The following is a 12,177-nucleotide window of genomic DNA, read 5'->3' as shown; positions in this document are numbered from 1 at the left end:
ATTTTTTGCGATTATGCTAATTTTGTAATCGTTTACTGTTGTAATCGAAATCGTAATCGAATTTCGATTAATTGCACAGCCCTAAAAGCAACGTTAAATGATGACTGGCTTTACCCCAATCTCTAAGACAGACCGACAGACAGAAGCTCTGACAGGTAAGATCCCATTTAGACGCTTAAAAACCATCGATAGGATCTTAAACTGGATCCTGGAGCTCGCTGGGAGCCAGAACAGGAGTTATTTGCTCATATTTACATACATGCTGCAGTGTTTTGGGCCAGTGTAACGCCTCCTTCTTCCTCGTTTCTGTCATTTTTTTAATGTGTTTTTTGTAGTTTACCAGATTTTCATCGCTTTTCAGCACTTTGTGTTTTTGTCACTTTTCTGTTGCGTTTTCGTCACTCATTATAGTCATTTTTGTCACATTTTTGTCACTTTTTCAGATTTTTTTTTGTCACATTTTTCATCAAATTTTTGTCACTTTTTGTCAATTTTTGTCACTTTTCTGTCACTTTTTCGTAAATGTTTGTAAATTTTTTGTCACTTTACTCTTTTGTGGCTTTTTCATAATTTTTTTGTAACTTTTTTGTACATTTATTGTCACTTTTTTGTCACTATTTGTAAAATTTGTTGTCACTTTTCTGTCACTTTTTCGTACATTTTTGTCATTTTTTTTTGACATTTTTGTTGCATTTTTGTGGTTTTTATCTCTCTTTTCATCATTTTTTTTGTCACATTTTTGTCACTTTTTTCATCAATTTTTTGTCACTTTTTTGTACATTTTCGTCACTTTTTGTCACTTTTTGTCACTTTTTCATAATTTTTTGTCACATTTTTGTCCCTTTTTGTCAATTTTTTGTCACTTTTCTGTCATTTTTTCGTAAATTTGTGTCACTTTTTCGTTACTCTTTTGTGGCTTTTTCATTATTTTTTGTCACATTTTTGTCACTTTTTTCCATCAAATTTTTGTCACTTGTTTGTACATTTTCGTCACTTTTTCGTCAAAATTTTGTCACTTTTTGTCACTTTTCTGTCACTTTTTCGTACATTTTTGTAAACGTTTTTGACATTTTTGTTGCATTTTTGTGGTTTTTATCTCTCCTTTGTTGCATTTTCATCCATGTTTTCTTGTTGCTATTTTGACACTTTTTTCGAGAAGCTTTTAGATTTAAGGGATTACATACAGGTTCAAAGTCGTTAATATAATGTAGCAAATAAGTACCGTTCCTTCTTTGTTTGTTTTTCAATGCTTTTGCCACAGACGATCCAATTTCCGCTTTTATTTTGAAGGTCCAAATGCACCGGAAGTCTTCGTGTTGTTGCCGGAAGTGTCATGTCCACCTCTTGTGCTGCGTGAATGAAAGCGCGTGTTGTCTGTACGCTTGATTTACGTCCTTTTCTTCCCACTTCACCCTCCGTCCTCAATCACGGCGCCCCGCGGACGTCCCTCGCTGGTCTTGTTTCTCTGTCTGCTTCTCGCCGGGCTCGTGAGGACTCGCTTCGACATGTGCACGCAGACGAGGGCAGCGGCGCTCATGGCCAACGTCCCCCGGGCTGACATCGACCCGTCCGGGGTGTTCAAGTACGTGCTCATCCGAGTGCACAGCCGGGAGGAGGACGACGACTCCGAGATAGACATCGTGAGGGGCTACGGCTGGGCGGAGTACCACGGTCAGGGCACTTGTGTTGTCTTTGCTAACCTCTTACCTCTCGCGATAACTGAGAACGTGACTGGTTTTTTTTGCAATTTTTGTCTTGTTCGATCTTCTTCTTCTTCTTCTTGTTTTTGTCCAGAGAAACCACAACAAAAAATGATAGAGAAAATAATTTTAAAAAACAACAAAAATATGACAAAAATGTGGCGACGTGACGAAAAGTTTCCATCACTTTTGTAGGTCTTAGCTTTCAAATGAGGCGTTACATTGTTGATCTCCGGTCGAGAAGCTTTTAGATTTGGGTAAAGCCCAGTATAAAAAAACATGAATCTAAAAGGAATTCCGTGGAGTATGGTGCACCACAAGGTTCAATTTTCGGACCATTAGTGTTCAACAAAAATGTGACAAAAATTCAACAAAAATGTGACAAAAATTCAACAAAAATGTGACAAAAATTCAACAAAAATGTGACAAAAATTCAACAAAAAATGTGACAAAAATTCAACAAAAATTCAACAAAAATGTGACAAAAATTCAACAAAAATGTGACAAAAATTCAACAAAAATGTGACAAAAATTCAACAAAAAATGTGACAAAAATTCAACAAAAATGTGACAAAAAATTGACAAAAATGTGACAAAAATTCAACATAAATTTGACTAAAATTCAACAAAAATGTGACAAAAAATCAACAAAAATGTGACAAAAATCAACAAAAATGTGACAAAAATTCAACAACAATGTGACAAAAATTAGAAAAAAAATTGACAAAAATTTGACAAAAACTCATCAAACATTGACAAAAAATCAACAAAAATGTGACAAAAATTCAACAAAAATGTGACAAAAATGTGACAAAAATTCAACAAAAATGTGACAACAACTCAACAAAAATGTGACAAAAATTCAACAAAAATGTGACAACAACTCAACAAAAATTCCACAAAAATGTGACAAAAATGTGACAAAAATTTGACAAAAAATCAACAAAAATGTGACAAAAATTCAACTAAAATGTGACAAAAACTCAACAAAAATGTCACAAAAATGAAAAAAAGAAGACAAAAAAAACATACAAAAGGTGACACAACACAGCAACAACGCGTGGAAAAAGGTCAGTTTGTGGGTCTTAGCTTTCAAATGAGGCGTTACACAGCCAAAAGAGGACAGAATGCATTTGGTTTAGGCGGGTGGTACGAGGTTAACATATGTATTTGTGGAAGTGTCACAATCACGCTCATTTGGGCCTGGCTGGTCAGAGTCCAGGGCTGTTTTTCAGTCCCTGTCCGCCTCTGTTTTTGTCAAATTATTTGTTGCTTTCGTCATTGCTTTCGCCCTCAGTGTCTGTAGATAGAGGTTTCGATCCCATGTGTTTTGCATCATTGTGATATTCTGTGTGTTTGACAGCGGACATCTATGATAAGGTCTCCGAGGAGCTGGAGAAGGACGGTGTTCTGGACTGTGAGTGTCTCGGAGGAGGACGCATCCGGCACGAGCCGCAGGCCAAGAAAATCCACGTCTATGGATACTCCATGGTACACTGGGCTTCTTTTAATACTGTATAGCCTGTACTGGGCTCGTAGAAAGGGTTTGAAAATATTATTATCAATATTCTTCTTATGATTTGAGTGACTAAATGACTGCGGGACAAAAGGCAGCTCATAATGTTATTGTTTTTTTATAGCAGTATAATATAGAAGCTGCAGTTACACACAAAACCTGAGGTGGCAGTAGTGAGCATAAAATGACGAACTTGCATCTAGCCCCTTTAAGGAAGAAATTACGAATCTACTTGAATTAAGAGATGATTAAATCGGAGGTTTGAGTGGATTTGGTCTGGTCTTAGATGAGATAAAAACCTCTAGTAGTCGTTATTCTCTTAATTCAGATAATTTTGTGTCATTTCAAGTGAAAAACAAGTCTGATTTCAAGTGGGTTTTGTACTTGTTCCATCGGCGCTGTAGCGTTTGTGTCTCGGATTAGTTCAAACCGACTCAAATTCAACATAGAAGAACTTTTATTCAAGGGATTTTAAGTCATTTATCTCATTTAAGATGGTCATGTTTCCAGTGTTGTGCTTTACTTTGGGCGAATAATCAGCGGCTTCGGCCCTCGGTCTGTTTACAATCAAGGAAATCGGCCCCGGCCAAGAAAACTTGCCTACCCCTGGTATATGTGTTTAAAGGTTCACTTTAGAAAATGGGTCCTTCCCACGAGGGCTCTATACCGTTCTGAAACCGATCTGAAGGGGACTGGCCGATAGCCGATATATAGGCCGATGTTTTAAGTATTTTATTTGATGGAATTTTTTTGTTTTTATCTCTCAAATAGTCAATAGTTAAACATTTGTTATTATAGTAAAGATTTCAATTGTGAAAATACATACTAGGGCTGTGCAATTAATCGAAATTCGATTACTATTTCGATTACAACAGTAAACGATTACAAAATTAGCATAATCGCAAAAAATCGATTATAATTTTTTTTTTCAATTTTTCAAAAAAAAAAATTATGTTTTTTTTTTCAAATTTTTAATTTTGGGATTTTTGTCTTTTTTTATGGATTTTTGTCACTTTTTAAATGGATTTTTGTCTTTTTTCTGCTGGATTTTTGTCACTTTTTGCTGGATTTTTGTCTTTTTTTTAATGGATTTTTGTCACTTTTTTGCTGGATTTTTGTCACTTTTTTGCTGGATTTTTGTCACATTTTTGATGGATTTTTGTCTTTTTTTTAATGGATTTTTGTCACTTTTTTGATGGATTTTTGTCTTTTTTTTAATGGATTTTTGTCACTTTTTTGATGGATTTTTTCTGCTGGATTTTTGTCTTTTTTTTAATGGATTTTTGTCACTTTTTTGATGGATTTTTTCTGCTGGATTTTTGTCTTTTTTTGATGGATTTTTGTCACTTTTTTAATGTTTTTTTTTTAAAGGCAACAAATAATTTCAATTATGACAAAAATAATCGTGATTATTATTTTTTCAATAATCGAGCAGCCCTAATACATACAAATATAGAGTTCGGCTGATATGTATATGGTAGGATGGAGTATCGTGTTGTATTTATTGTTTATTATGATATTCCACACATTTTCAAACTTGTTAATGATCAGAATATCACTGGCATCTCCTAAATGTACGACTGTATTCTGAGCGCAGGGATTTGGCCGAGCGAACCACGCAGTGAGCACGGAGAAGCTGAAGGAGCGATATCCCGACTACGAGGTGTCCTGGTCCAACGAGGGGTACTGAGGCCCGGAGAGGACAAACTTCATCGCTGACCCTCAACAGCAAAGCAAATGGGAAACTTTAGTATTACAGCGAGTTTTTAGCAGACAAAACTAATGTTGATGAACTGAGCGTGTGTTTGAACTCTTAAGACTGACTTGTTTTAGAGTCACTGATGTGTTTAAGTAAACGTTTGTCTCCTTTTTCAAGCTTTCCATCATGTTATTCTGTCACTCCCTCATTAAAAACATGGCTGAAGTGTTGCCTTGGCACATTCACGTATTTCTGAGTAATCTGTAAAAACTCTGATGGCGGCCATTTTAGGGATAGGTTTGCCTGAGTCCTCCTAGGAACGCCCCCACCTCCTGGAGACGCCTCCGACTTGACCCTGTTTTAGATCATTTTGGTGTTTTCAATGAACTTGTTTATTACAAATGGATGAGAAAAGTCGTGTATGTAATTATCCAATAAATTTACAGTTAACCCCTTAACTCCCACCTGAACCGAGCACGTTTTCTCCAGTTTGGCTTTACCCCAGTCCAAAAGCTTCTGGGAAAAAGGTGTGAAAATAGCAACAAAACTGAGATGAAAATGATGGAAATGTGACAAAAAAGTGACGAAACATTGATGAAAAAGTGACGAAAAATTGATGGAAAAGAGGCAAACATATCACAAGAAATTGACAAAAAATAACCCAAAAAAAAGGACAAAAATTTTACAAAATGTGACAAAAAAATTACAAAAATGTGATTAAATTTTGACAAAAAAATGACAAAAAATTGATGGAAAATGGACGAAAAATAACAAAAAATGTGACAAAAAATGTGATAATAAATGGACGAAAAAAGGACAAAAATGTGATAAAAATGACCAAAATGTGACAAAAAAAATTACAAAAAATGACGAAAAAATGTGCCCAAAATGTGATAAAAAAGGACAAAAAAAAATCACAAAAAATGTACAAAAACTTACAAAAATGTGACCAAAAAAATGACCAAAATATAACAAAAAAATGACCAAAATGTAACAAAAAAATGACAAAAATGTGATGAAAAAATTGACAAAAACTGACAAAAAATGTGACCAAAATGTGATAAAAAATGGACGAAAAAAATCACAAAAAATGTGACAAAAAAATGACAAAAAAGCTACAAAAATGAGCTGAATACCCAACAAAAAAATGATGGAAAAAAAATCTGATGACGTGAGGAAAAAGATCCTCTCGGTTCAGGCGGGAGTTAAGAGGTTAATGCCAGTTTGCATCTAATTTGATACTTTTTAATGACTTTTAATGCCCTGAACCCTGAATAAAGCATTTGACGAGTTCTGTGTTTCTGGTCTTTGAAATGTTCTGTTATCATGTTGTTGTTGGAAGAACCTGATCCAAATAAATAATAAATAAATAATCCATGAAAACAAAATGCATGGATTATATTTTACTTTTGTCCACTAGATGGTGCAGTTGTGCACACTTGAACTCACCTCGGGTACTGCAGCAAAGTATTGTAGAATTGTATTGTATTTTTTGTTTATGGTGTGATTTCCTATTGTTATGTTGAAGAAGTACTTAGAGAAAACGTACTGAGTAACTGAGCGTGGGGTTTTGGTGGGGTTCATGAAGGAAACAGCTTTTTAACCTCTTAACTCCCGCCTGAACCGAGAGGATCTTTTTACTCACGCCATCAGATTTTTTTCCATCATTTTTTTGTGGGGTGTTCAACTCATTTTTGTAACTTTTTTGTCACTTTTTTTGTCTTTTTTTTTTTGTCTTTTTTTGTCAAATTTTTGTTATTTTTTTAGTCAAATTTTTATCACATTTTTGTAATTTTCTTGTAGCATTTTGTCACATTTTTGTCTTCTTCTTTTTTTACTGGATTTTTGTCACTTTTTTACTGAATTTTTGTCACTTTTTTTGCTGTATTTTTTGTCATTTATTGCTGTATTTTTGTAATTTTTTGCTGCATTTTTTGCTGGATTTTTGTCATTTTTTGCTGTATTTTTGCCCTTTTTAAACTGTATTTTTTTTAATCATTTTTTGCTGTATTTTTGCCCTTTTTAGACTGTATTTTTTTATCATTTTTTGCTGTATTTTTGTAATTTTTTTGCTGTATTTTTGTCACTGTTTTTGTTGGATTTTTTTCATTTTTTTGCTGGATTTTTGACATTTTTTTGCTGGATTTTTGTCACTTTTTTGCTGGATTTTTGTCTTTTTTTTTGCTGGATTTTTGTCACTTTTTAGCTGGATTTTTTTCATTTTTTTGCTGGATTTTTGTCATTTTTTTGCTGTATTTTTGACACTTTTTTGCTGGATTTTTGTCTTTTTTGCTGGATTTTTGTCACTTTTTTGCTGGATTTTTGTCACTTTTTAGCTGGTTTTTTGACATTTTTTGGTGGATTTTTGTCACTTTTTGGTGGATTTTTGTCACTTTTTTGCTGGATTTTTGACATTTTTTTGCTGGATTTTTGACATTTTTTTGCTGGATTTTTGTCAATTTACATCCTCATTTTCTTCTCGTTTTGTGTCGCCATTTTGAAGAAGCTTTTAGATTTGGTGAATTTGGAGAACAGGAGAAAACATGTTCAGGCGAGAGTTAAGAGCTTAAAGTAATTTTTGAATAATTAAAGAAAGTTTTGATTTTTCTCCAACTTGTTTTCCCCCTAAACTGCTTTCAAACCTGACCATATATGGGCGATTCTGTATCTACACCTGCAGTAGAACCATGAGGTAAGAGCGCCGCATCATCCTCTGAGGAAAATTGTTTTTTTATGGTGATTTCCAGGTGCATTATGGGTAGACCTAAAGTCCAGGCCTTATCTCCTGAGGCAGAGACGCCAAGCCCTGCATGGAGGAGTGGAGGAAGATGAGAGTTCACCTCATTCTGCTGCTCACTCTACGGGGTAAGGCTTTAAGTAACGACGCTTTTATGGAAATGACATTGAACTCATGACTTTATTTATGTTCATTTTGTGAATTTGAATGGAAATCGACTGTAATTGTAAACAGCAGGTTATAATGTCCTCTGAAAACAACAACAAAAAGCTGAAAATAATCTTACACTGTGGTCTCGACCTCTACAAACATGTTCTGAAAGCCGTGTAATTCTCATGTTATTTCAGTACCTAGTTCATATTTTATTTTTATTTTTTTTCCAGTTTTTGTGTTTTGGTTTTTTACCCCTTAACTCCCACCTGAACCGAGCACATTTTCTCCAGTTTGGCTTTACCCCAGTCCAAAAACGGTGAGAAAATAGCGACAAAACTGAGACGAAAACAATGATGGAAATGTGACAAAAAAGTGACGAAAAATTGATGAAAAAGTGGCAAAAAATGGACAAAAAAAATACAAAAATGTGACAAAAATGTGACAAAAATGTGACGAAAAAATTATAAAAAATTGATTAAACGTTGACAAAAAAGTGGCAAAAATGTCACAAAAATGTCACAAGAAATTGACAAAAAATGACTAAAATATGACAAAAAATAACAGAAATGTGATAAAAAAAAATGATAAAAATTTGATAAAACATTGACAAAAAAGTGGCAAAAATGTGACAAAAAATATTTAAAAAAAATAAAAAAATGTGACAAAAATGAGATAAAAATTTGACAAAAAAATGAAGAAAAATGAAAAAAAAATGAAAAAAAAAATGAAAAAAATGTGACCAAAAAATGATAAAAATTTGATAAAACATTGACAAAAAAGTGGCAAAAATGTCACAAGAAATTGACAAAAAAATGACAAAAATATGACAAAAAATAACAGAAATGTGATTAAAAAAAATGATAAAAATTTGATAAAACATTGACAAAAAAGTGGCAAAAATGACAAAAAAAATACCAAAATGTGACAAAAATGTGATACAAATTTGACAAAAAAATGACAAAAATGTGACAAAAAAATGACCCCCAAAAAATGACCCCATACTCCCGGAGCACATGTGGACTGGTTGGTCGAACTCCCATGAACCCTCGAGCACTCGGTGAAGGGTATAGAGCTGGTCCAGGACAAAAAACACACAGTTCCTCCTGGATCCAAGGTTTCCCTCTCCTCCTCCATTTTAATAATTACATTAAATTGTTTTTGTTTTTGTTAGGTGCTCTGGATCACTTCCCATTAGGCCCCGTGTTTTGGTATCTGTGTTTCTGGCCTTTGAGCTGTTAGCATTAGCTCGGTCATAAACGTGACGGTGATAAAAGATTGGGAGTTGTGTCATCAGCCGGCTTTTAAAAGAAAATGGCTAAAAACTGTGGACGAGATGCCGTCTGTATCTGTTTCCATTGGAGCTGTTGTCATAGTAACGATAAACAAATGTCTAACTGTTGTTGGAAATATCAGATAAATCTTATTTTATCGTCTCAAATGTCATTCCTCTTGTTCTTGCACCTTAAGCCACAACAGAACCACATGTTTTAGTTTTACACTTATTATCCCTAGTTTTATTTTAATCTTATTTCTCTTGGTCACTTCCTGCCTCCAGATGATGTCACTGATGATGTCAGCAGCGAGAGGGGCTATAGTGATTTATTTTATCTAATTAGTATGGTGTATTCTTTGAAAAATATCTTCATTGTTAACCTCTTAACTCCCGCCTGAACCGAGAGGATCTTTTTCCTCACGTCATCAGATTTTTTTCCCATCATTTTTTTGTTGGGTATTCAACTCATTTTTGTAACTTTTTTGTCATTTTTTTGTCATTTTTTCGTCAATTTTTTATCAAATTTCTGTCATTTTTTAATCAAATTTTTATCACATTTTTGTCTTTTTTTTTGTCAATTTTTTTTAATTTTTTGTCAAATTTGTTATCACATTTTTGTAAAAAAAACAAACAATTTGTCACATTTTGTCACATTTGTCTTTTTTTTTTTAACACTTTTTTGTCACATTTTTATCATTTTTTGGTAATTTTTGTCATTTTTTGTCAAACTTTGACATTTTTTCGTCAATTTTTTTAATCACATTTTTGGTATTTTTTTTGTCAAATTTTTATCAAATTTCTGTCATTTTTTGTCACATTTTTATCACATTTTTATCACATTTTTGTAATTTTTGTATCCATTTTTTTTATCCATTTTTTGTCATTTTTTTGTCACATTCTTGTCACATTTTTATCATTTTTTGTGAAAATTTGTGTCATTTTTTTGTCATTTTTTGTCACATTTTTGTCATTTTTTTGTCATTTTTTTGTCCATTTTTTATCCATTTTTTGTCATTTTTTTGTCACATTTTTGTCATTTTTTTTGTCAAAGTTGTATCACATTTTTATCATATTTTTGTAATTTTTTGTAATTTTTTTGTCACATTTTGTCACATTTTTGTCATTTCTTGTCATTTTTTTGGTCACATTTTGTCACATTTTCATCAATTTTTCGTCACTTTTTTGTCAAAGTTTTCTCTCTTTTTTGTCACATTTCCATCATTGTTTCCGTCTCAGTTCTGTCTCTATTTTCTCACCTTTTTCCCAGAAGCTTTTGGACTGGGGTAAAGCCAAACTGGAGAAAATGTGCTCGGTTCAGGTGGGAGTTAAGGGGTTAAAATAAATGTTATCGGGTTCTCCAGTTTGGCATTTTGATCGTCATTTCAGTCTTTTCAGTCTTGAAGAAAAACTGGATATACAACACAATATATGACAAATCACATTCATATTTCAGATCAGCTCAAATGTTTTGTGTTTCAGCCGTCGCTCCTGGGACTCAGAGCTGCGTCGCTCCAGACAGGAAGTGTGACTTTGTGTGTGACTGCCCCGACTGTGAGGATGAACAGGACTGTGGTGAGTGCCTATGCCTCTTTTATTAATAGCGACCTTTTGTTTTTGACTCTCTGGGGGTAATACAAGTGTTAATGGGATGATTGGAGGGTCTTTCATCTCCCCCTGGTGTCTCTGCTCAGAAAACCACAATTGTAACTTCGCTGCCACCGGGTCGGAGGCCCCAATACACACTAATGGAATCACAAGGAAGAAGCTAATAGGCTAACGGGCAAAGCTAACTGCGGGCTAGCGCCACTTAAACAGTATTTACCGTCTGTCCCTTTGTTTTTTCTGTCAGTAACTCCAGTAACTCATGCCCCTAGAGGCCATAAGCGCCACTGCAGGTCTGGTATGTTGTGTTTTTTTACTCTGTTGTCCGTGAGAGTAAATACTACGCTGACAGAAAAGGCGAAGAGAGAGAGAGAGGGATGTAAATACATTAAAATTACAAAATGGAAATATTTTTTTTTTCACTCAAACTTTGCTGTAAATATTGTTTAACCTCTTAACTCCCGCTTGAACCGAGAGGATCTTCTTCCTCACGTCATCAGATTTTTTTTCCATCATTTTTTTGTAGATATTCAACTCATTTTTGTAACTTTTTTGTCATTTTTTTGTCACATTTTTGTCACATTTTTTTTCAATTTTGTGTCATATTTTTGTCACATTTTTATTATTTTTTTGTCACATTTTTGTCATTTTTTTTGTCATTTTTTGTCATATTTTTGTTATTTTTTTGTTATTTTTTTGTCAATTTATCATCACATTTTTGTCACATTTTTTTCAATTTTTTGTCAATTTTTTGTCATATTTTTATCACATTTTTGTAATTTTTTAGTGAATTTTTTATCACATTTTTGTCCAATTTTTGTAATTTTTTTGTGATTTTTTGTAATTTTTTGTCCTTTTTTATCACATTTTTGTAATATTTTTGTTATTTTTTTGTCACATTTTTGTCATTTTTTCGTCCATTTATTATCACATTTTTTTCCAATTTTTTTTCATTTTTTTTTCATTTTTTAATCACTTTTTTCTAATATTTTTGTTATTTTTTTGTCATATTTTTGTCATTTTTTCATCAATTTCTTGTGACATTTTTGTGACATTTTTGTGACATTTTTGCCACTTTTTCATCAAATTTTTTTTTAAATTTGTCTTCGTGATTCCATTAGTGTGTATTGGTAACTCTGGTCCGGTGGAAGCGAAGTTGCAATTGTGGAGACACCAGGGGGAGATCCCTTTAACACTGTATTACCCCCACAGGGAATCTGAAAGGATTTATTAAGGTAAACACGTTACTTAGCACTGCTTTAAGAGATGAACAATAAATGTATTTGTTGTTTTGTCCGATTGTCCCTGAAGGTTACACGGGGGAGCAGTCTGTGTGTGACTTCGAGGCCGGTCCGTGCGGGTGGGAAGACGAGTCCTTTAACGCACCGTACAAATGGGAGCGACGTCAGCGAGGAGATGCGTTCACAGACTCCGGGCCGTCTTCAGACTACACCAAAGGGACCGCCTCAGGTAGCTCGACTTTCTGGAGCTTTTAAC

General features: G+C 33.6%; 2 protein-coding genes across 2 annotated transcripts in view; both read left to right on the top strand.

The window, feature by feature from the left end:
- The first annotated feature begins 1,323 nt into the window (after positions 1-1,323).
- phpt1 (phosphohistidine phosphatase 1) overlaps positions 1,324-12,177 on the top strand; it is a 207,046-nt gene continuing 196,192 nt past the window's right edge. The window contains exons 1-3 of the mRNA XM_079581303.1: positions 1,324-1,671; positions 3,064-3,191; positions 4,814-4,928. Of these exons, the coding sequence (XP_079437429.1) occupies positions 1,506-1,671; positions 3,064-3,191; positions 4,814-4,906 (387 nt within the window). The 5' untranslated portion in view covers positions 1,324-1,505 and the 3' untranslated portion in view covers positions 4,907-4,928. The remainder of the gene's footprint in view (positions 1,672-3,063; positions 3,192-4,813; positions 4,929-12,177) is intronic.
- Positions 7,603-12,177, top strand: part of mamdc4 (MAM domain containing 4) — a gene marked incomplete at both ends in the record, with an annotated part of 34,413 nt that continues 29,838 nt past the window's right edge. The window contains 4 exons of the mRNA XM_079581100.1: positions 7,603-7,607; positions 7,710-7,780; positions 10,558-10,650; positions 11,992-12,150. Of these exons, the coding sequence (XP_079437226.1) occupies positions 7,603-7,607; positions 7,710-7,780; positions 10,558-10,650; positions 11,992-12,150 (328 nt within the window). The remainder of the gene's footprint in view (positions 7,608-7,709; positions 7,781-10,557; positions 10,651-11,991; positions 12,151-12,177) is intronic.

Source organism: Gobius niger (genome assembly GCF_951799975.1).
Source record: "Gobius niger genome assembly, chromosome: 22".
Taxonomy (NCBI): Eukaryota; Metazoa; Chordata; class Actinopteri; order Gobiiformes; family Gobiidae; genus Gobius; species Gobius niger.
The sequence above is the reverse complement of the archived record's forward strand: the minus strand, read 5'-3'. Positions and strand labels throughout refer to the sequence as shown.